Source organism: Camelus dromedarius, chromosome 8 (assembly GCF_036321535.1).
Source record: "Camelus dromedarius isolate mCamDro1 chromosome 8, mCamDro1.pat, whole genome shotgun sequence".
NCBI lineage: Eukaryota > Metazoa > Chordata > Mammalia > Artiodactyla > Camelidae > Camelus > Camelus dromedarius.
In genome coordinates, this window is record NC_087443.1 from 83,457,019 (window position 1) to 83,481,321 (window position 24,303).

General features: G+C 54.6%; 1 protein-coding gene and 1 long non-coding RNA gene across 3 annotated transcripts; one reads left to right on the plus strand and one right to left on the minus strand.

The window, feature by feature from the left end:
- Positions 1 to 11,096: 11,096 nt before the first annotated feature.
- On the minus strand, positions 11,097 to 12,786 carry LOC105104602 (homeobox protein MSX-3). Its single transcript, XM_031460788.2, has 2 exons — positions 12,568 to 12,786; positions 11,097 to 11,917 (listed from the first exon to the last, which is right to left on the minus strand). The coding sequence occupies exons 1-2, from the start codon at positions 12,761 to 12,763 to the stop codon at positions 11,487 to 11,489; spliced, it is 627 nt and encodes a 208-aa protein (XP_031316648.1). The 5' UTR covers positions 12,764 to 12,786; the 3' UTR covers positions 11,097 to 11,486.
- LOC135321854 (uncharacterized) lies at positions 11,944 to 22,412 on the plus strand. 2 transcript variants are annotated; one of them, XR_010382036.1, is made up of 4 exons: positions 11,944 to 12,075; positions 14,738 to 14,838; positions 16,112 to 16,647; positions 19,539 to 22,412. It is a non-coding gene; the product is annotated as an uncharacterized LOC135321854 (long non-coding RNA). The 2 variants fall into 2 exon arrangements; XR_010382037.1 differs by lacking the exon at positions 16,112 to 16,647.
- Positions 22,413 to 24,303: the final 1,891 nt, after the last annotated feature.

A 24,303-nucleotide genomic window follows, 5' to 3' on the forward strand; every position in this document is an offset into this window, starting at 1 on the left:
CTTTTCATGCACACTGAACGTGTTCGGGTCTAAGATTAATCAGGATCTATCCCCTCCCCACAAACGGAGGACGAGCTGTGGACACTGAACCTCCACCTGCTGTGTCTGGAGAAGGGTAGGGCCGCACACTGCCGCCTAGTCTGTGCCCCTGCGGACGTCCCTGCCTCTGCGCTTCCTCTGCTGGGTCTCTGCTCCTGCTTCTCAGAGGCCCTGCACGGGACCCTCTCCTGCCGGACCAGCATTGTGGAATGTCCTGTGGCAAGAGTCAGTAGTTACAAATGTTTTTCTTTTTTTTTCTTTTTGAGTAAAGGTAGATTTATTCAGAGATACACACTCTGTAGGCAGCAGGCTGTCTGAGAAGGCCAGGGAATGGCCACGAGGTGCGGGGTCGGGTGCTCAGGTTAAAGGAAAAGCAGACACCTTCTGCAGTCAATGCAGGTGTCTCAGAAGGGAGAGGGCCACACGTTTTCAATTCTGTTTTCCTGAAAAAGCTTCTATGCTCTGTTTTTTTCTTTTTAATTGAAACTTTTTAAATTGAAGTATAGTTGATTTACAATTTTTAAAAAACTTTATTTTAAACAGAGGCACTGGGGATTGAACCCAGGACTTCGTGCATGCTAAGCACTCACTGTACCACTGAGCTGTACCCTCCCCTCTGTGCTCTTGTTCTTGAAAGACATTTTGCTGGGAACGCAGTTTGGGTTGGTAGCTTTTCTGAGCATGCTGAACGCTCTGTTCCACTACCTTCTGGCTTTGTTGTTGCTGCCGAGAACCTGGTTGTCAGTCTGAGGTCTGTCTTTCAGAAGGTCCCTTGTCTCCACTTTGTCTTTATGGTCCCACTGAGATGCGCCAGGTGAAGGTGTCCACCCCCCCCACCCACCCCCCGCTTGAACCTGCGGTTTTATCTCTTCAAACATTGCCTCTCCCCCACTATGCTCCTCCTCCTTCTAAAAACCCAGCTGTGGACGTGTTAGCCTCTCGCTCTGTCCTTTGTGTTTCTCACTAGCCCTTTTGTGTCTTCCATTCCCTGTCTGTCTTTGCTTCATTCTGGTGATTTCCTCAGACCCACTTTTCAGATCACTAATTTTTTTATTAGCCGTATCAAAGGTGCTGTTAAACTCATTCAGTTTTTAATTTCAGTGACAGTGATTTTCAGTTCTTTAAGTTCTATGTCATTTTTGTAATTTGCTGGATTTTTACAGCTTTTTAAAATCACATTTTCAACTCATCTTTTTATCTTTTTAAACATATTAAACATACTACATATTCTCTGATTGGTAATATCAGGATCCAAAGACTGTGCGTCTGATTCTTCGGTCCTTTTCCTGCTGACTCACTCAGAGCGCCTTGTCTCCTGGTGAAGTTTGTGATCTGGGGCTATGAGTTTATATTTCTTGGAACTTTACCTCTGGAATTTCTCTGACACGTCTTGGTTCTTCCTGAAAAAATTAGTATTTGCTTCTGCCATGTGACTGGGGGCTACGATCTAGAACACTGTACCTGTAAGCGATCAGATGTGAGTTTTCACTTCCAGTTCACGCCCACAGTGCCCTGTGTTGCCTTTACACAGCCTTAACCAAAGCAGAACATCTGAGTGATAGAAACAGACCCCTTATTTCACTTACAGCAGAAGAAATCGAAGTAAAAATTCAGAGACCCTTTCTTACACATGAAGTTGACAAGCCCAAAGGTCTGACGGCTCACCCTGCTGTGTGTGGTGGGGACACATCTCCCACTGTCACGTGTTGTCAGCAGGGGCGCTGAGCACTGCAGCCCCTAGGAGGGGGTTCACCAGTACCTGACAAGATTCCTTCAGCATTTACCCTTTGACCCAGCAATCCTCCTTGTAGGGATATATCCTGAACACACACTGGCAAAAGTTCCAAAGATCTACTCAAAGGCAATTTATTCAGTAAAAATTTTAATAGCTAAATACTAAAAGAAAATGTCCCAAGTCCCAAATAACCCAAGTAGTGTTGAGAACTGAAATTTTTAGGTTTGGGAAAAGAATATAGATAGACTTAAGATCAGTGAAGTTAATAAAAACCCCATAGTCCTGAATTTGAATTAGAAGTATTGCTGTAAACCTGTAATATACACACACCATGTTTATTAAATCAACAGCTTTACTGAAAGTCCAGATTCGTGTTTTTAAATCAACTTAAGTTGGGTCCTGCCGGCCAGGATGGGGCAGCTTGAGCATCACTGAGAGCAGTGGCTACTGTGGAACGAAGCACATCAATCATTCAAATCCATGAGTTCGTAACGATTCTCTGAAGACAGGAGCCTCACTGGCTACCTTTGGGGAACTGACATCCTTTTGAAAACTGGTGAGTCAAGGAAGAATCGAGGCTTTCCCTGCTTTTCCTGCAAGAACTACACCTGAAGAGAACGGGTTTATCTTGAGAAATGGTCCTGAGGAGGAGGAGTGGGGGGCTGGGAGGGGAAACAAGGAAAGGGGAAGAGCCCACCCAAGAGGACGCTATCCAAGGGGTCCCCCCGGGCAGCTGAGGCTCCGTCCCGTTGGAGACCCGTGTGGAGCCTTGGAGGATGTCCTCAGAAGTGTCCACCCAAGATTCAGAGAGGAGAGTGGCCCCACAGGCACCAGCTCCCTCTTGCTTCCAGGTCTGTGGTGTGAAGGCTCAGCGTGGCCAGAGGAACCGCGGGGTGGGACGTGAGAGCCTCGGGGGGGTGCTGGTGGGAGGCGCTGCCAGGCGGCCCCGGGGCATCTCTTGAGGAGCCACTGCTCGGTTCACAGGTGGACTGAGAGGTGTGAGGTAGGCACCGAGGTGCCGGGGCCCTGGCCAAGCTTCCAGGTGGAGAACAGGTTCAGTGACACCCAGGGGAGCAGGCAGCGAAGCCCAGACTGGACAGCTGGGATGCCCGGTCTCCCCAGTAGAGAGCCGGGGAGGGGAGCCCCCAGGCTCAGGTCCCTAGGGTGGACCTCAGCCAGCTGCAGTGTGTGGACGCTCCTGGGGCCCAGATTCAAGTGAACACACACAAAAATTAACCAAACCAAACCAAGACCACTTGAGGGTTGACTTCCATGGTGGTAGCATGAGGCACTCCACCACCCATTCCCAATGAAACTGGTGGATATTAGTGAAAGCTATAAAAACAAACAAAAAAGATGACCACACGTAAAGCCTCTGGGAGTGGTCCTAAGGGCAAACAGCAAATAGAGACTCATCCAAGAAAACCTACAAAAATTCAGTAAGAAAGGAGAGAGTGTGGTATCTGACCCAAGACCACTCCCCCAACCCCCAGCTCCAGGGAGGCAGAGATTCGGCTCCAGAGGCTGCAGCCAACAACACAAGGCATCCTGCCCCCCGGCTCCAAGTGGAAGGGCTTCTTTCCCCAAGAGCCGGACTTCCAGCACTTCTCACCCTGCCCAGTGCCTGTTGTTGGTGCAAAGTGTAGGGTGAGGCTAAGTGCAGGGTGAGGCTGGTTGGGAGCAGGGGCTCCCCCCTGCCCAGCCCCATTCATGGACTGGGGGCTCCCCTTTGGGTGAGGCATTACTGAGGATGCTGGGGCCCTGGTCACCCTTGCCCTGGCTTGTGAGGCAGTGGTAATACACCAGGAGAGGCAGCTGAGAGGCCATCATGATGCCCCGTCCCACTGAGCTAGAGCACGGCTCTCACTCGGAGAGAACTTTGCCTTTGTCCTCACCCTCAGCTCCAGAGCTGAAGCCCAGAGATTTTGCCTGGGTTGGGGGGCTGGGGGGGAGCAAGTCAAAAGCAGATTGAAAAAGACATGAAACACTGACTCAGAAAAGATTATTTAGGGGACCTAGACCTTGATTGGATTAATCTGTAGAGGAATTTATGCCCAGGGGATTGTTGGAAGCAATTGTTGGAAGCTGGCAATTAGCCGAGTGTGATGGCTGGGTGTGGTCAGGGAAGGGAGGAAGAGAGACTTCCAAAAGCACTGTGGCCCCAGATGACTGGATGCACCAGGAGCTGCATCTCCAGTAGGACAATGTAGGGGTGGGGAAATAGTCCTCATTAAAATAATCCAGCCAGTCACTAAAAATACACAAGCAAATAAAAATCATAAGCCCTAGAGGAGGGGGACCAGCACCCAGAGTTGCTACAACATATTATCTGTAATATCTAATTTCCAACTAAAACTTATGAGGCAGTGAAGAAACAGGAATGTAAAACTCATACACCTGAGAAAGCAAGCAACAGAAACTTCCTATGAGCATTATAGGGTGTTAAATTTATCAGAAAAGACTTCAGAGAGGGTACAGCTCAGTGGTAGAGCTCATGCTTAGTGCTCAATTCCCCATACCTCCATTAAAAATAAAAAATAAATAACCTCATTACCTCCTCCACAAAAAAATACATAAATAAAATAAAGCATACCCTCTCTTTAAAAATAAGAAGACTTCAAAGTAGCCATTATAAACATGCTCACAGAACTAAAGGAAATTATGATGAAAAATTAAAGGAAGAGTTGATGACAATGTCTCATCGAATAGAGACTATCAATAAAGAGACAGAAATTCTAAAGTTCAAAAGTACAAAAACTGAAAAAAATAAAAAAAAAAAACTCACTCTAGAGGGATTCAACAGTAGAACTGAACCAGCAGAAGAAAGAATAAGTGAACCGGAAGATGGATAGATTGAGATTATGTGTGCTGAAGAACAATGAGGGAAAATGAAGAAACATGAGAAGAGCCTCGGTGAAATTTGAGACACCATTAAGAACACCAACATACATGTAATGCCAGTACCGGGGGGGAAGAGAAAGAAAAGAGCAAAAAAGTGTGAAGACGTAATGGCCAAAACCTTCCCAAATTTATTTAAAAACATCCTATATGTCGAAGAATCTCAGTGAACTCCAAGCAGGATGTATGCATGGGGAGTCCAGACGCACCATGATAAAATGCTGAGAGTCAAAGGCAAGGAAAAACAATCTCAAAAGCAACAAGACCAGAAAGATTCATTACTTGCAAGGGAGCCCCAGGAAAAGTGACAGCTGAGTTTCCATCAGAAATAATAGGCTGGGAAGCATTAGGATAACAGATTCCAAGTGCCCAGATAAAAAGCTGTCGAGAGTCCTACACCCAGCAGTGAGAATGACAGTGGGGACACAGTCACCCACCATACAGGAATTTTAAACACTGTGAAGGAGTATTATGAGCAACTGTATGCCAACAAATCAGATAACTTAGATGAAATGCGCACATTCTGAGAAAGATTCAGACTGTTGAAACTGACTCCAGAAGGAACAGACCACCTGAATAGACCTATAACAGGTGAAAGATTAAATTAATTTTTTAAAAAGATACCCATAAAGAAAAGCTCAGGACCAGACAGTTTCACCAGTTCTACCGAATAGTTCAAGAAGAATTAACACCAATTTTTCAAAAACTTCCTAAAACATAAGAGGAGGAAACACTTCCCAACTCCTTTTATAAGACTAGTGTTACTATGTGACCAAAACCAGACAAAGACATCATAAGAAAAGCATAGTCCAGTATCTCTTGTGAATATGGATGCAAAAATCCTCAAGAAACATTAGCAAACCAAAACATCCAGCAACATATAAAGAGAATTTTACACCATGACCAAGTGGGATTTATCCCAGGAATGGTAGGTTGGTTTAACATCAGAAAATCAATTAGTGTAATACATCATAATAATAAAATAAAAAACAAGACCACACAATCTTCTCAATCAATGTAGAAAAATCATTTGACAAAATCCAATGCCCTTTCATGATTTAAAAAAAAAACAAACACTTAACACACTCAGGATAGGAGGGAACTTCCCTGCTCCGATAATGGCACCTATGAAAGTCCCACAGCTCACATCACGCTTCATGGTAAAAGACTGGGCACTTTCAGGAACAAGACAAAGATACCTGTTCTTGCCGCTTTGAACATTGTACTAGAGGTTCTAGCCAGGGCAACTGGAGGGAGGAAGGAAGGAAGGAAGGAAGGAAGGAAGGAAGGAAGGAAGGAAGGAAGGAAGGAAGGAAGGACGGAAGGATGGACATCCAGATTGGAAAGGAAGTAAAACTATTTCTAGTCACAAGTGTCATGATCTCGTATGCAGAAAACCCTAAGGGGCGCACTGAAAAATGATCGCAGCTAATAAGTGAGCACATCAAGGTTGCAGGATGTGACATCAATGTACAAAATCAATTATCTTTCTATACATTTCAAATGAGCAATCCAACATTGAACTTAAGAAAACAATTCCAACTGCAATAAGCATCAAAAAGAATAAAATACTTAAGAATAAATTTAACAAGAAAAGTGCAAAACTTAATACCCTAAAAGCCACAGAGTACTGTTCAAAGAAATTAAAGATCTAAGTAATTGGAAAAACATCTCATGCTCATGATTGGAAGACTTCACATTGTTAAAATGGCAACATTTCCTAAAACATGCCCTAATGTCCAGATTCAGTACAATCTCTGTAAGAATGCCAGTGGACTTCTCTGTAGAAACTGACAAGCTGATTCAAAATTCATATAGAATTGCAAGCGACCCAGAATAGCCAAAACATTCTTGAAAAGAAGAACAAAATAGGAAGGTTTCAGAACTTACCACGAAGTAACAGTAATCAAGGCACTGTGGTACCAGCAGCAGGACAAACTCACAGATCAATGAAATGGAGCTGAGGGTCCAGAAGTAAACCCTCACACCAAAGGTCAAGTGATATCTGACAGCATGTGAAGTCCATCCAGTAGGGAAAAGACAGTCTTTTCAACAAATGGGCTGGGGCAACTGGATATTCACATGCAAAAGAATCAAGATGGCTACTCACCTCACTTAAATATTCAAAAATCAACTCAAAATGGCTCAAAGACCTAAATGTAAGAGATAAAACTATAAAACACTTAGAAAAAGATAGCGTGACTCTTCACAGTCTTGGATTTGGTAAGGATTCACAGACATGACACCAAAAGCATGAGCAATCAGATTAGAAATAGACGAATGGGGCTTCATCAAAAGTAAAACATTTTGTGCTTCAAAGGACAGCATCAAGAAGGTGAAAAAACGGCTCACATAATGGAAGAAAATATTTGCAAACCCTATGTCTGATAAGGACTTAATGTCCTGAATGTGTAAAGAACCCCTGCAGCTCAAAGACAACCCAACTGAAAAATGGGCAAAGGGCTTAAGCAGATGTTTCTCTGAAGAAGATATACAAGTGGCCAATGAACACATAAGATTGTCAATATCATTAGTCGCCAGGGAGACACAAATTAAAACCTGAGACGTCACACCCACTAGACTGGCTGGAATAGAAATGTCAGGTACTGACAAGTGTTGGAAAGGATATCAAGAAATCTGACTGTTCACTATAACTTACCACATTAACAGACTGAAGGGGGAAGTCAGTTGATTATCTCAATATATGCAGAAAAAGCACCTGCTAAAGTACAACATTCACTGATGATAAAACTTCCTATTAACTAGTCGCAGAAGGGAACCTTAGTCACCTGAAAAAGGTATTTTGAAAAACTGACTGCATATCTCATGCTTATGGTGAAATATCAAAAATATTTCCTTTAAAAAGTGAGACTAGAAGGGAGGGTGCAGCTGAGCCGTGGAGTGCGTGCTTGGCATGCACAAGGTCCTGGGTTCAACCCCCAGCACCACTAAAGATAAATAAATAAGTATAGACCTAATGGCCTCCCCAAAATTTTTTTAAAAAGTTTAAAGCAAGAATAAGACAAAGATGCCCCTTCTGGCAACTTCTGTCCACACCCACACTGCTGGCCCTAGACAGCCCCGTAAGACAGGAAAAAGAGGTGAGAAGTGTGTAGCACTGTATTCAGTTCCAACTCCATTTAACAGAAAACCCAAATAATTGAGTAAACAGGGTAAGAATGCAATCCTCTCTGGTCCCTGAGGCCTCCCCAGCCTCCTGCAGGGTCCAAGGGCCCTGCTCTGGGCCTCTGGGTGCAGCCGTCACCACCCCAAGTTGTGAAAGCAGGGGCTCACTGAGGGTCCGGGGCGAGTACATGGCTCCTCATTCTACACATTTTCAAAGTAAACCTGGAAAAACCCTTGAATGTTTAGAGGAACAGTGCAGCCATTTGGTGAGGGTTTTGAAAACACACGTGTCGTATGTACGGAGACAGTTGCTGCCTCGGAAAGTCAGCGTCTTATCACCCTGGCCTCACCGGTTATTTGCTCTATGGTTATTTTTCTTAGTGGTGTAACCGATGGAAATGCGGCATAGCGTGTAGAGTATCAGGGATAGCAAAGACTGCGTGTACTTTGGTGACGAGAGCACTTTGTTAAAAGCCAAAATGAAAGTGCCATCTGGACAGCATGACGCAGTACCCCACCAGGGAAGCCCTGCGGGGCAGTCGTTCCGGAGCACTTCCTGAGGGCAGGCGCAGATTTGATGGCCGGGCCCCTGGCTGTGTCCAGGAAGCGTGGCACCTCGAGCCAGGCATAAACGGCACTATTCTCTACAGCCAGTCACTGCCTTTTCAGTCTACTGTCTAAACAGTGTTTTCTTGTTATGAAACATTTTATATGCACGGAAGCATAGGTAAAATCGCACGTCCCCATGGGGGCGGCAGGTGCCACGGGCTCACTGCCCAGCTTACAAAGCACCCAGTTCCCACGAGGAGGCCTCTGCCCTCCCAACAGCGGCTTCTGTGTGATTCTAGATTGAGGCTGCGGGGGTCCGTCTCCCAGAAATCCCGTGACAGGACTGATCCCCTCACCAACTGGTCCACAGACACAGGACCTGTGGCCTGGGGTGCATCCCGGGGACAGCACCCTCAGACACAGAGTAGGCAAGGCTGGTTTAGGGGCCAGCAGGGGCCCTGAGAGCTGACCGTGTGCTGGAAGAGACCTGAGGGCCCAGGCTGATCCCCATCCAGGAGCCAGAGGGAATCTTGACCCTGACACCCTTGCTGAGGTGACACTGATGTAGGAGCCTCAGGGTGGCTTCCCTGACACCCAGGCTTGCTGGGTGGGTCACTGTCTGGGGTCTTCCACGGTCCCCCTTTCCCCACTTCAGCCCTACCAGGGGTCACCCACCATCCACACCTTTGTACACCTTGGCCCACTCCCTGTCCCCAGGCCACGTGGCCCCTGCATCTCCAAGGAGGCTCAGTCTGCCCTGAACTGCTCTCCTGTCCCCGTCTCCCAAGGGCACAGCTGCCATCTCCAAGTCCACCAGCAGCGGCCAGGCATGAAGCAGGTGACAGGCACAGATGGGGGCCAGGACTCTGGAGTTTGGACCCTTTCATGCAGGGTCACGATGGAAGAACCCTCCATGTTGGCTCTGGCCAGCTCAGGGCAGTGTTGAGGCCTTGGAGACACAGTGGCTGAAGGAGATGGCCAGGGGTTCCCCGTGGCCCCAGGCCCTGGCCCAGGGTGAATGGGGGCTCCAGGTGCCCATGAGAAGGTGGACAGGTGCTAGAAGTCCCACGACTCTCCCGCCCTGGGCAGGAGTCTGCTCTGGAAATGCGGAAAAGTCTTGGTCTTGACAGATGTGCTTCGGCCTTGCCAGACAGGTGCCCCTGGCTGGTGAGTTCTCAGGGCTCTGGCCCCAGAGAGCCTCACTCACCCTCTAGTGGTCTGGGCACCCAGCCCCGAGGCAGACAAAGGATGGTGGACCAGGTCAGTGGGGACCTGGGCAGGGAGCCTCCCAGGATGGCTGTCTTGGTCAGGACTGGTTATGGAGAGATGTACAGCAAATTGAGGCAGCCAGTTCCTCGCCAGCTCCAGGCTGCCCAGCGCTCCAGGCTGTGGAGAACAGGAGCATTGAGGGGCCTTAAAAAGCAACAGAAGTGCTTTGCAGGTGCCTGGGGAGACACAGAATGCGGGAGGTCGTTTCCAGGCCCGCTTGGCCCCTAGGCCAGCTCCCTTCTCTGGAGCATTTACAGACCTCAGATGGGACTGTCCCCTTGAAAACTGAGACTGGAGTCGGGTTCTGAGTTTGAACAGCAGGGGTTCAGGTCTCGGGGGTACACACCTGAGGAGGGAGGGATAGCCCCTGGCTTCCTCCCCACTCCCATCACCAGGCCTGCACTCTCAGCAGCCACACTTCAAGAACTGAGTTAGTTTCCCTTTAAAATTTGTTGTGAATTTTTCCCAGGAAAACCTAGGGAGAATGGTCTTCAACAGGCAAGTTAATGCAGTTTTATCCTTACTCCCAGGGGTGTAACTGTGAAGCTGCACCTCTGCTGCCTGCTGAGTAGAAGTCCTTCCCTTTCTGGGGGTGGGGAGGACCCCAGCCCCACCACTGACCTGCGGGTCATTACAGGCAGAGAAGAGCCTGAAGTTCCGCTCTCCTGTGGTCATAGCACATCCCTATGCCCACTTGGCCAGCATGATCTGCAGCGCCTGTAGGTGAGGGCAGGGGAGGAGTTGCCCACAGCACCCTCAGGCCCAAGCTAGTGACTGCAGCTGGAGCTAACACTGAGATCGGCTCCTGTGTGTCTTCCTCCTGCCACCAGGGACCTCCAACAGTCCCAGCCCTGAGTGGGAGGGCTGGGGCAGGGGGGCAGTCCCTGGGAGAGGATTGGACCAACGTCTTCATACTTGGTACTTGGGTGCCCAATTCCTAAATTAACTCAGCACACTGTCAAGAGGCAGCAGAAGGATGACCAGCAGGTCCCTGGCCATCGGCCATCCTTTGGACATACCTGACCCCTGGCGATGCCATCCTGCAGGGTGCATGGTGATTCCTTATCTTCCCGTCGGACACCAGCCAACCCATTGTCTCGCTCCGACTCGGTCCCCACGGAAGCTTTCCACAGAGTCCTCAGCTCTGAGGCCACCAGGCCACGCGTGGATGCCCTGCACACACATATTCGCGCTCTCACAGAGACAGCATTTCACCTGAGGCTCTCAGGAGTTCTCTAGTAAAAAATAAATGAGAAATTTCTCTAAAATAAGCATGAATGTTTCCGTTGTCACTGGTGAGAAACCTAGTTAGTGAAAGTAATTAGTTTCATTTCTGCAGTCCCTGCACCAAACTGTTACTTCATTTTTTTGTTCGGATCAGTTTCTTCTCACCGCAGCCAGAAACAATCTATTGAGTTCTTCTGAGCCATGTGGTTACAGGAGGAAAGGGCATCGGAGTCAGGTCCACAGAGTAAACCTCAAAATACTTTATTGGCTGCTTTGTACAAAATGGGAAGCTCTATTTTGGTCCATTTCAAGGACATGCCACCATCTTTTAGGAAAGTTTGGATGGAACATGAGTTTTTTTTGTAAGTTTTTAGATATCTGTAAGACACCCACAAATAGGCTTGCAGCATCCATTATAACACTGTATTAACAAAAACAAAACCCTGAAAAACAAGACAAAAAGAACACATAGACGCCCACGGCCCACTAGGAGCCGAGCCCTAGTGCCTGCCCAGGGCGCGAAAGCTGCCTGGGGTGCTGCTGGCGGGTGGGGACCAGTGTCCGGCCCTGGGACCAGCTGGCCTGGGTGGTGCAAAACAACACCCCCAGCCCGAGCCCTCTCTCCCCAGCGGACCCCCAGGCCCTAGGGCCTCGCAGCCCTAGGACAGGTAATACACCCTGTAGGCAGCCACGGCGGGGCGAAGAGTCTTGGCACGTGGGGCAGGGGGCCCGCCGCGCCGCCGCCATACACCGCCGGGGAGCGGTGAAGGTGGGCGCCCAGGGGGAAGGGTAGGGCAAATGAGGGCAGCAGCGGCTTGGCTGCAAGCTTCAGCTTCTCCAGCTCGGCCTCCTGCAGTCGCTTGGCCTTTGCTCGGCGATTCTGAAACCAGATCTTGACCTGCGTCTCGGAGAGGCTCAGGCTGCTGGAGAACTCGGCGCGCTCGGCGATGGACAGGTACTGCTTCTGGCGGAACTTGCGCTCCAGCGCCAGCAGCTGTGCGGCGGTGAAGGGCGTCCGCGGCTTGCGGTTGTTCTTGTGTTTCCGGAGGGTGCAGGGTGGAGGGCTGGGGACGCCTGAGGGGAAGAGAGCATAAAACGCGCGCTCAGACGCCGGCAGTGCGCGCCCTTTTCCGACACTCCCAGATCCCTGCAAAGGTCGGTTCTGGAGGCAAGTCCCAACCAACTCTGTGACCACGGCCCTCAGAGGAGAGGAGACCCCAAAAGTCTCCGTGGTAAGATAAGTGAGGCACCGCGGAGGCGGTGCGAGGAGAGGGGGGCCGCTGTGGACTCGGGCTCTGCCCCTCAAATCGGTGGCCCTGCGCCCCAGGGGGGAAGGTAACTCTGCCCATTTGGAGAAGTGAGGAGATTGGGCGGGAACTGAACGGTGAGCGCAGAGGCAACCATCCACCCGTTAACCATCTCGTGGAGGAGCGGGGACGCAAGGGGTACTCCGGCCAGAGAGAAGCCCGGGGTCTTGGTTTGCGGGCTCCGTCCCAGGGTAGAGCAGAAGCCTGTCTGGCATGGGGGAGCCGCTGGGGGATTTGCGTGCAGGAGGGGTCGGTGGACTCGTGAGGGCTGATTTCCTTCTCTGCACTCAGGCCTGCGCGTTAGTGGCTGGTTACTTTCCGAAGTTACGAGCGACAGCGCCCTTCCCGCCCTGGTCCTCCGATCCTTGGCCAGGCAGGCTCCTCTCGCGGCCCAGAACCGTGCAACAGGGCACTTACGTGGGGAGGATGAGGGGGCGACCGGCGGGAACCAGGCCCCGGGTTCCGCGGTGCCCCGCGGCCTCTCCTCCCGGGGTTCCGCGCGCTCTGCCTCCAGCAGCGACTGGACGCTGAAGGGCAGCGAGCCGGGCCCCGCGCGGTCCCGGCCGCACGTCCTGAGCCCAGCGGGGTTCATGCCGAGCGACGCCGGGGCCATACGATGTGGGGGCAGCGGGCCGTAAAACTGCCAGGGCTTGGGGGCGCGCCCTCCCTCAGTGCCCTATAAAAAGGCGGCGCCCCTTTCATGCCCAGCTGTCCAATCGCCGTGGTAGCTGCGCGCGGGCCTAGGCGTCCATTGGTTTCGCTGGTCGGGGAGGGACTGCGGGGAGGGACTGCAGGGAGGGGCGGGGCGCCGCATTGGAACCAGGCTCCCTAGCCCGCGCCCGCCTGGCGCATCCCTGCTGGTTTTGCAGCGCCGGGCTGCCTCTCCCGGAGCGCTAAGACCCGGCCGGCGCTCCTCTTGCCTGAGAGGAGGCTGGGGCACCCGGGGAGCACCAGGGGCTGCCCCCAGCCTCCCCACGCGGAGGAGCCCACAGAGGGCGCGACCTGGATGAGGCGCTGTCAAGGCGCAGGTCGGTGACCGCGCGCGGATCCTGCGATGCAGAGAGTTCGGCGCCATCAGAGGCGCGGCTCCGGCGGCTCTTCCCGCTGCGCCTCAGCCCGGAGTCGGAACCCTCGGCGCAGGCCTGCTGTGACCCAGGCGCTCTTTCCGAACCCTGAGGGCCACTTTTGACCGACCCCGCGTGCGGACTGGGGATTGTGCTTCTGTTGCCTTGAAGTCGGGCCGGGGTGTCCTGACCCTGGGTGGCCTTTCAGGCACCTGTAGCTGCCCAGCGCTCTCCCGGGAGTCCCACGGCCTGGCCCAGGAGCAGCAGCGGGGCGCAGCGACGGCCCCTGGGCAGACCCTGGGGCCGCGTGGAAGGCCGCAGGGCCGACCCCTTGCCCGCCTCTGACGCAGGGCTTGGGACACAGGCAGGGCGGGCGCCTCCGGCAGCCCCTGGTCAGGGGCGCGAGATCCGTTTCTGGGTGTTGGATTTACCGTCAGCCTCTTTCGTTCCACACTTGCTCCACCAAGTTGTCGGTACCCGTGACCTGGGAAAAGCTCCCCGACACGAGCTTCAGGCCGACCTGGCCGCGGGGCTGCTTTCGGGATGTCTGTAGACCAGGCAGCGACTAGATCCCCAACAGGGCTCAGCGAAGGAGGAGCCAAGGCCGGACAGAGACGTGCGCTTATTCGGATTCGTTTTCCAAAACTGGACCAAGCTTTGGTTTAAAAGCCTTGCTAGGTGCCGCAGATGAGGCTTCTCTCTGCAGTCTCTCCCTCAAGGGAAGATTCCCCGAATGAGTTTTAGAATAAATCATGAGACTGGCTTGCGGATAACGACTTTATGTCAGATTAGTATTTCAGAACACAGAAACAGCAATCTAAATCGATACGTCTATTTTTGAAAAACCAAAGTTGCTTTAATGAAATCTAGCTTTGGGGAACACTCTGTCTGCCAGAGAAATTCAATTAGAAACTTTCTCTCCATGCAAATTTAGAAACATGACTGGAAGGGGCCTCAGACCCCTCCAGGGCTCTTTCTAAATTCCAAGATGGATTGCCCCTTTCTAATGTAATAAAGATGTTCTGAGTTGATTGAAGATAATTGCATCATTAAAGCACCTTCTTTGAAGGCCTCTCTCCTGGTAGTTTATCTTTAGCAGGCCACTCTCGGGAGTGTTCGAAGAATTTTAATGAGGATGACAGCCAGCTGCCCCCTCCTGCCCCACATCCACTCAGGAGAAGGAGGCAACTGGGTAGGGAAAATGGGACTTGGGCTGTGGCCTGGTGGGGACATGGTGTTGTGGGGCAGGTGCAGATGCCCACCTCCAGGACAGGTGTCTGAATGGGTGTTTGTCCCTCCTGGCAGGCTGGGCCAGAGATGACCAGGCCCCTGCCTGGCACTGGTTCTTTCCCTGGAGGGAGGGAGGATGTTGGGGTGGAGAGCCCCTGGGCTTGAACCTCAGATCCCAGACCGGAGTGCTCAGCATAAACAGGCCCCCAGCAGCAGCAACTTCCTAGGGTGGGAGGTGGGGCAGGGGATGGTGGGGTGAGAAGGAAGGGATCTCACTTCCATCAACATTGCAGAAACCTGGACCCCAGGTCTAAGGGAGCCTGTCACCGTCTCTGATCACCAGGAGGGACGAAGATGCCAGTGGACACCTGTCTTCCCAGCGGCCCATGAGCAGGTCAGCCAGGTAGAGTGTGGGGACAGGGGGCCAGGCACAGCCTCTGGCAATGGGCCCTGCTTGAGGCTGGTAGGTGCACCCTGCATCCCCCGTCCAAAGTGAGTTCCTGAAATGATGGCAAACCCCCAAAACTTCCCCACTCAATCCACACCTGGGTAGGTACTGTCCCCAGTTTGAGTGGCATTGTTCCTACAGTTTGCTCTAAGCCATGAGGGGACAGGAGGTCAGGCAAGGGCCGGGACGCTTTTATTTCCTGTGTTCTGGCGCCTTGTTTTGGTGCTGATTTTATAGGGAGCAGACACATTGTTTGCTTCCAGAATGAATGATGATGACAGACACGGGGGTTCAGAAGCCCTGAGGGGCCTCCTCAGTGGGGTCAGTGTGACGAGATGACGCTTGAGAAGGGGTTTAGTTTTGTAGGATTTATCCAGCCAAGTTTGGAACTGGGCAGGACTACAAGAGAAATGTTCTCCCTCCGCTTGAAAGCTGGTGGAGGGGAGTGTTTGATGCTGCAGTGGTGAGGTTACGTAGAGCTCATGCCAGATGGTGCCGCAGGACCGAAGGTAACAAACACTGCTGAAGAAAGCAGCTGTCCCTGTTTGGATACCGACAGCAGGTGTCCAGCCTGGATGCTGTGTCTACGGTGGCGTCACAGTTTGCACCCAGGGGACCACTGCTGGCCTCCCATGGAGGCAGCTGACTAGGGCGTCTTACTCCAGGGCAGGACCACCCACTCCCCTGGGCTCCTTCCAAAAGCTGCACTTCCCAGACAGTGTAATCTCCAGGGGAAAGCCAAGCAGGAAGGGAGCCACCTATTTCTGCCTCATTCTCTGTGCCACTGCCATCAGCTGAGGCCCAGCCAGCCTCCCATTCATCCTGAAAGGCCAGGGCCACTCCCCTCCTCAAAGGCATCTGGGTTGGAGTCTTTGACTTTTTCCTTCTCAACTTATTGGAAACTTGCTTCAAACACAATCGCACTTTACCCATGACCCTAGCCAGAGGGGGACCAGGGGACGGGAGCTCCAGCAGCCAGTGGGTGTAATAAAGGAGGGGCAAGTAGGACATGAGGTCCCCCTCCCCAGGTGGATGCTTTGACATCACTTGGGAGAGGAGCTGCTCCCAGTTGGAAGAGATCTGAGCTGGGAGACCTGTCAGATGAAGGGAGGCTGAGGACGGAAGCCCTGGGACTTGCTCTGCCCACATCTTTCTTTTCCTCCTGTCCCATCTCCATCTTCTCTCCCAATTCACTTTCATACTAACTCTTTACATCCAGGGCTACAAACTTTGCCAAGACTCCTGATGGGGGTAAAATCAGGGGAGAAGCCCCTCTGTGGTGTGACCCCTCCCTCTGGAGCAACGGATGCATGTCATTTTGTTGAGAACAGAACAACACCCCCACCTCAAGACGTCTGCAGCCTAATCCCTGGGACCTCGGAATGTGACAAAGGCAGGGTTAAGATGTTAATCAGCTGCCTTGTGCTTGGTGGATGTCCTGGCTCATCCGAGGACACTGCCAAATGTGAGGGTCCTTGAGGGGCCAGAGACACGGCAGTGTGGGGAGGACTTGGCCAGCCACAGCTGGCTTCTGCAGGTGGCCTCTTGAGGCCCTGGCTTCCCTAGAGTTTTCATCAGGACCAGCCCAGCCCGCTGACACCTGATTTTAGCCCAGAGAGACCCACTTGGACTTTGGCACCAGACCTGTGCAGTAGTAAGTCTGGGCTGTTTGCAGTTAATTGTTACAGCTGCGGTTGGAAGCCAGTCTCCCTTCCAAGGCACCTCTTATCACCCCTGCTTCTATGGGAGAAGAAGGTAAGGCTTGGAGACAGGAGAGATGTGGTGGGGTGGAGGTGGGGTCAGATAGGATGGGAACAGCCCTGTGTGACTCGATCTGAGTGTTTTCCTCCGTGCACTACCTGGGGTGGTGGACCTGGCCCTCTATCCAAGGGTCAGAGGCAGCAGACTCCATGGCACCTGGGACCTTTGCTCCAGTGTCAGCTTTTCCAGAGCCCAGGCTTCCCCAGGGCCTCCTGAGCCTCTCTGCCTCCTCCCTTGCTCTGCTCTGCTTGCCCAGAGCCGTCCCGAGCCCCTCCATGGGATGTGCTCACGGTGCCTCCACATGGCTGAACCAAGACCCAGGTCCTCACCAACCAGACCATGGGATGGACGGAGGCTGGTGGTTCTGTGCCTTTGTGAGGACCCGGTGTACCTGCTCCTGTCCACTCTGAGACTGGCCGGGCAGCCCACTGTGGGCACCTCAGAATGCCTGGGCTGAGCTGGAGGGTGGTCCCCAGGCTGGATGAGGGCTTTCTCTCAGGGGCAGGAAAGCGAGTTCTCCGAAGAGTGGAGTGGGGCCCCCTCCCAGCTCTGCCAGCCCCAGATGCTGCCTCTGCACGTCTCTCTGTCCAGTTGTCCCTGCTTCAGTCTCCCTCTCCATCTCTGCCTCTCTTATCACCTGGTCCAGGGCAGGACTCTTGCTGAGCTGATGGACAGGTGTGACCAGACACACACATGGAGCCTGGGCACCGGGTCAGGGCCTCAGGGCGGGCTGAACACACGCTCTGCTCCCCACCTGCCCCCCATTTCTCCGGAGGCCTTGCTCCCATCCAGGGCCCTGGCCTGAGCCTCCCTGGAATGCTGCTCTGTCCTTCCAGCAGTGGGAAGCGCTACCACGAGTTCTCAGCCGACACCCCCACTTGCTGAGGAACTGTCCCTTAAACAGATTCCTGGGCCGGGATGCCTGGCCGCCTCAGACCTCTGCCAGGCCAGGGGGCCTGGTTCTGGATGCCCGGCAGACCACAGCCCAATGGCTGGCTCACCACACGTAGGATGGTCACTGCGGTCAGGCCTCAGGGAGTGGGGAGTGAGGCAGATCCAGGGGGGAGTACCTCAGTGGGCGCCCCTGCAGGTTTGAGAGACTCCGCGTGATCACCTCACCCACCCGCACTAGGGCTGCTCTGTGCCCCTCACTGCACACCCCTGCAGGGCCGCCAGACCTGGTGAGACTTCCCTGATGACACAAGCAGCCCCGCCACCACCCAGCCCTCCTGGCCTCTGTCCCAGTCCAGCTGCACCAGCAGACAGATGAACAGGCTTGTCTGTGGGAGGGATGAGGCTCTGGAGCTCGAAACCCCATTTCTCTCCTCACAGCTTCCTCTTCTTTCCTTCCCGCCCTGACCCTTGACTCGGGCAGCTCAGGCTCATCGTCCTTGGGGGTGACAGGCCCTGCCCTGCTGGGGCCCAGGTGACCTGGCCTCTGGAGCTGGCATCTGAGGTTAGAGAGCTGTCCTGCTCTCACTCGCCTCCTGCTGACAGAGCTGAGAGGTGGCCCGGGATCAGACTATCTGTGTCCAGTGGGGCTGGGCCTCCGTCTCCTGGGGAACTGGCTGTGGGGGATCGGGCTGCAGGGCCGGGGCGGTGGGGGGCCTCAGAGAGCACCAGGACAGCAGTGGGCTCGCGCCTGGGCCCCGCCCCCGCCTCTCCTGGGTGAGGGGTGGTCCCGGGTCTGGGTGGGGGTGGGGGTAGAGGTGGGGGTAGGAGCAGGGCTGCCCTGGCCCACCCTATGAGGTCCTTTGACCTCCCCCACCACGAGCTGTGTCACTGTTAAAGGGACGACGCAGGAGTGATGGACAGAGGCGCTGTCTGGGGGTACCAACTCAGCAGCATGGGTGGGGAAGGAGGCAGCCCAGACCGCACCGTGGGAGAGAGAGACAGAGGAGTCCTCCTGTGCCTAGCCCCTCCCCCAGGGAGGCAGAGGATCTGGTTCAGCCCAGCCACGTGCTCCCCCTCCCGAAGGCATCCCTGCCACCCCTGCTGCCCAGAGGGGGCCCCACCTCTCGGCTCCCAGACGCCTGGCTGGGCAGCAGGCACTCGAACCTTTACTCGAGAAGCTTGCATCCAGGCTTCTGCTGGCACCAGGCCCCTTTACTCAGGGCCTGGCATCATGCAGCCAGGCAGGATTCTTCCCAGGCACGCCCCACCGGGTGGGGGAGTGCTCAAGGGCATTCTGGGGACAATGGGACTTCCGGGGTCAGGACCGGCGTTGCGGTTGCTGCTGCCACTGGGTTGATGACGGGAAAACACAATTGCTCTTCCCGGGCTGTGAACACCGCTCCAGGGGGTGGGGTCCACTTAGTTGCTGGGAGAACCCAGCATTGACGTCCTTTGTCCCGAGGGCCCAGCACAGCCTTGCAGAGGCCACAGGCTGGGTGGGGCCTCCTCGTAGGAAGACCCCAAGCAGCCCAGGCTTTGGAGGGTCTCTGAACAAGGCCTGGATCCCAGGAATGAGATGACGTTAAAAACAAAGCAGCAGATGCCTTTCTCCTGTCCAACCCCCATCTTCCAGAACCCTCCCCTGCTTTGGGGTGGTGTGACATCGCCTTCCCACACAGGGTGCTGCCCCAGGAAGATGACGCTAGGGAACAGGACCAGGCTCCCGACACCCCCACCTCTCCCTCTCGGGGTACGGACACTGTGGGAGGTGCCTGGGCAGCCTGGCACGTGGTAAGCCAGGGGCAGACCAGCCCCTGAGGCCCCGGGAGAGTGATGGTCACTCTTCGCCTTGCCCCTCTCTTGGCCCCAGGCCACGGGGCATGCTGTTCAGATGGACTGCAGGAAAGCCCTTTGAGGCCTGAGGTCATGAACACAGAACAGGTCTCTGAACAGAAAGTGCCTGACCTTTTGTGATGTTTCTCATCTTCCAGGCTGACCCAACGTTCAGCTTTAGATCTTCATGAAGTTTTGGAGGGCAAGCTTCTGAAAACATCATGAAAGAACACTTTCTGGAGCACAGTCTGTCCTCATGAGGTGGACAGGGCAGGAGGTGTTCTGAGAACTCTCACCTCGGTTTTGCTGAAGAGGCCAGGCAGGCACTGGGGGTTGGGGACTGCACTCAGGGGCTTCCCCTCTCTCTGCTGAAGAGCGGCCGGACGCCCGGACCAGGCCACCAAGGAGCCACTGAAAGCGGTCCAGCCGGACCTTCGCGAGAGTCCAGATGGCTTCTACTTGGGCCTGGAATTTCGGGGGTGAGACCCTGATTCCAGAACCTCGTTCCTGTGGTTTCCAGACGCCCAGAGGAGCTAGAAGTGATTTAAGGAAGGCCTGCAAATCCTAGGACAGCGAGGGGTGTTGAGGGGAGCGGGCCTCAGCAGGGGGGCCTGTGGACTGTACATGCAGAGCAGAGCACGACCCTCAAAATGTGGAGAAGAGAACCCACAGCCGGGACCACGATCCCTCACTGCACTCTCCTTGCTCATGCGTGGACCTGCACAACTAGGTGGTTTCACAAGTGTAGCCTTAACTTTGGAAATCTTCCTTTCCTTCAGAGGTTTTCTGTTTCCTCCTCCCTCCATCCCAAGGGAAGATCTCCTTTTTCCCCAGTAATGAGGGACATCAGACTGTTGCAATGTCTGGCCAGAAGCCTGACGTTGGGTGAGGTGCCCGGAAGCTCCTGCACGGAGCTGCCCACCCACTCACCTGCCTAGGCCTTGGGGCAGTGGGGCAGGTCACCTGGCCGGCCAAGCCCCTTGCACTTGGGGCAGGTGGAAGGTTCTAGCTGCCAAGTCCTGCGGGCAAGAGCTGGAGTTGGGTGGTGCCCACGTCTCAGACGCCACCCAGGCTGAGCTCACCTCCCCGCATCACCCAGTGCTGTGCTGCCTCCTGGCACTCGGAGCTGACCCACGGCAATGGACAGGAGGCATGTGCCAAGTGCCAGGTACAGATGGCACTCAGAGTGGGTAGGAAGAGGGGTCAGGGGAGGTGCAAGGGGGGCTGGGAGTCGCATGCCTGATTCTAGTCCTGGCTCTGCTGAAGGGCTGTGGCACCTGACCTGATGTCTTAATGTCTCTGGGCCTCAGTTTCCTATTTTATCTCCCCTATAGAAGTGGAAGCAAACTTACAAAGAATTCCATTTGTTGTGGTCATTGAAGCCCATGTCCACTTCCCTTTTACCCCATCTGGTCAGTCAGGCCCAGAGGCACCGGGGGAGGGCAGGGAGCCAGCAACAGGGGCAGCCAGTGGCCTCAGGGAGCAGCAGCAGGGGCTCCTGAGTCCTGCTGCCCAGAGCGAGGGTAGGGGGCATCCCGTCCGGGCCTTCAGTGCCCTGGTGCCCAGTGCAGCTGCCCTGGCCTTGGAGGGAAGGGCACCCATGGCCGGCCTCCAGGTCAGCTCTGTAGACAGACCCCTCTGTCCACTTAAACATAGCTTCTGCAAAAGTGCCCTCTGCCCTCCCTGACCCACCACACAGCAGAGGCCACTCCCAGCCAGGGTAGGGCAGGAGCTCAGCCTCTGAGCCTCTGCAGGAGGCTTCTGGGGCTTGTAATCCCGCCTAATCCTGCCTCAGATCCCCTTGGGCAGGAGGAAGGCCACACACAGGATCCTCAGGCCCATGTTGGTCCTGGGGACAGGCCAGGGGAGGGGCCCTCTCCAGGCCTGAGCCCCTCCCCTGGGGGACCTGGGGGTCTGGGTCCAGGCCCAGCGCACACAGACCTGGAGCTGGGAGGCAGGTGTGCCGGCACAGAAGGTGACGTCAACCTGCCTGGCCCAGGCCCAGGCCCAGGGCCAGAAAAAACCAGAGCTGGGGCCTCCCCAGCTCCCTGGGTGGGAGATACTGGGGGCCTTACAGGGTGTTCTGGCATTTTGGTCCACACTGGACATGGACCCTGCTTTGAGAAGTGCATGGAAAGGGGGTTCCTCTCCAAGCTGATGGCCTCCATTCCTAAAAATGGCCAAGCTGGAGGACAACTTTATATGTGGGCCAAATGGGCCAGCTCCAGAAAGGCGTCCTCCCCAGCCCACCCCCCTCAGCCCCAGCCCATGCCAGGTGCACCCCAAATTGCCGGGGCCCTGTTAGCCCCCACAGTGGCCGCTGGGCAGTGCCTGGACCGCTCCAGGGAGAGGGAGTGAATGAGGGGCAGCAGGGGGCCAGATGGTCACACCAGTGCACTCCCAGGGCACCCTCCCACAGCCCTCCAGCTATGATGAAACAGGAGCGGGACGCCTGGGAGGCCTGGTTAACAAAGAGTGAAGTCTGAGCAGACACTCTGCTGCCAGAAGCGCTATGCGGACAGAGGCAGGGTTAGGGGGCCTGTGCGGTGGGAGGTGAGGCCATGCAAGCAGATAGGGTAGGGGTCCCTGGAGAAAGGGAACCAGGCATGGCTTTCTTGACAGAAGGGAAGCCATTTTATGGGCTAAGCCTGGCCACAGTGCTTGCCCTTGAGCAGGTGTCGATCATTAATGATCTCAAGGGGACAAAAGAACGCACAAACAAACTGTTATCGGGCAAGATAACGTGTCAGTTGTCGAGTCTTCAGTTCTGTTCCGATGGCAAAGATTAGCTGAGGCTGAACCACCAGTCCACTGACCCTCAGGGAGGACGATGCTGACCTTTTCTAACCCTTGTGACTTCAATCAACCGAAGCTCAGACTCTGTCGACCGCCCAGGTCCCCTCACAAATATGCACGTCCCCTTAGCTTAAAACTTCGCCAGCTTTGCTGCTCCAGGGGACACCACTCTGCTGAACGTCCCAGGTGTTCTGCCTACCTGCTGCGAGTAACAGTAAATGCTTCCTTCTCCTGTGCTTTGGCTTCGTTGTGTCTTCTGGCTCGACACCCACCCAGAGGCCAACCCAATTTTCAGGAACAGCCAGAGAGCAGAGGAGGATCACGGGTCATCGAAACCATGGTTGGGACTTTGAGTTTTGTGTTTGTTCTGCTCGGGGGTGGGGTGCAGGCCAGGCATGGAGTTTCAGGCGCTCAGGTCAGAGGGGCTGTGGTAGCTCTCTGTTCCCGCCTAACAGACCACCAGCAGCCCAGGGGGTGGGATGCAGTGGGGGCTGCAGGCAGGAGCTCTGCAGAGATGTGGGGGCTGATCGGGGCCTGACAGGAGCCAACGGAAGTCCTCTTCTTGATCAAAGAGGACTGGCACTGAATTGTGTGCCCTGGTGGACAGTTCACGGCCCAAGGCTTGCTATGTTTGAAAACAAGCTGGAATGGAGAGTAATCAACTATCAAGTACCTAGTTTAATCCTGGTCTGAAAGACCACTTAAGACTGAGCCACTGACAGAACATCTTGGCAGTGGTTCCGACTGCCCAGTCCTGGAGGAGGAGGGCGGCTGGGCAGCTGTCTGCGCCCTAGGCTTCAGTCAGGACAGACGGGGGAACACTGTGGTGTTCTCAGGTGGGACAGGGGGACAGGCACAGAGTTGGGGGAGGGGGAAGCTCACTGCCAGGCTGGCGTGGAGGGCAGCACCTGCCCACCTGGGACCACGCAGGCCCCAGACAGCCTCTGTGCTCAGCAGCCACAGAGCCCCTGTGTGTTGGACCAGCCATGGACTGGGCCTTGTCCAGAACCAGAACATGGGTAGTTCTTTACTCCCTTGGTAGCCAAGCCTGAGTGGGGCTCCCATTCCGTGTGCCCCTATCAAGTTCTTGCCCCTCAGCCCAGCACCAAGTCACTGGACCGTCTCTGGGGCACGTGTGAAATCCTGGAGGGGTGTCCAACCAAGAGCCGGCAGCAAGGAGCCCACTGTGCCCGGGAGCTGAGCAGGGCTGAGGCTGAGGGCACCATGTGCTCTGACAGGGTGGGGAGACTTGCTCAGGGTCGGGGGCAGCAACTGGACCCTCAGCCACGTCTCCAGCGGGCTAAGAAAAATCTGAGGATGTCCCGGGCCTGAAGACTTCAAGGGCCCAAGCCTTTGCTGCCAGTGACCCTCATTCACCCAAGACAAGCAGGGCTGGGTGGTCTGTGGCCACACAGACCCAAGGAAGGACAGTGCTTTCAGGTTCTTGCCGGTGAGGAAGCACTTGGATGGTGAGCTGGAGCCCAGGGGGCAGCAGCCACACCCTCTGCACCCCCATGCCCACAGGACTCTGAAGGGCACTTCACCCACCCACGACGGCCAAAGGGCTGGCTCAGGCAGCAAGCTGAGGCTGGGACCCAGGTTCCTGGTGGTGAGCAAGCTTGGGGGTCTCTCCAGGGGGGCTCCCCAGTGTCCCCAGGGAGGGTGCTTTGGTGAGGAGCATTTCCGTGGTCCTGCCTCTCCCCAGAGAGTTCCCCAAGCCAGTCTTGCTCTTCCTCCACTGGGTGTGGGGTTAGGAGGGCGCTGGTGCTGACCTGCGGGGAGACAGGGGAGGCCCATGCAGGTGGTGCTCCTGAGTCAGTTAGGTGTGTTGGGGGAGGGGCTGTGAGCAGACACCCACCCCAGATCTGGGGTTGCAGAAGAGCGAGTCCTGAGCCCTTTGGCCTTGGGATTTGGTTGCGTGCCTTTTGTTCCCATGGCAGTCTCAGGAGACAGCCAAGGAAAACCAGGCCCCCTGACTCAGGGACTCTGGGGCCACAAGGGCAGCCTCGCTTCAAATCCTCCTTCAAGATTCCTGACCAGTTAGTTCTGGCTTTGCAAGCACTTGGATGGTGAGCTGGAGCCCAGGGCAGGCACTGGGCAGGGGGCGGTCGCGGGTTTCTCAAGGGA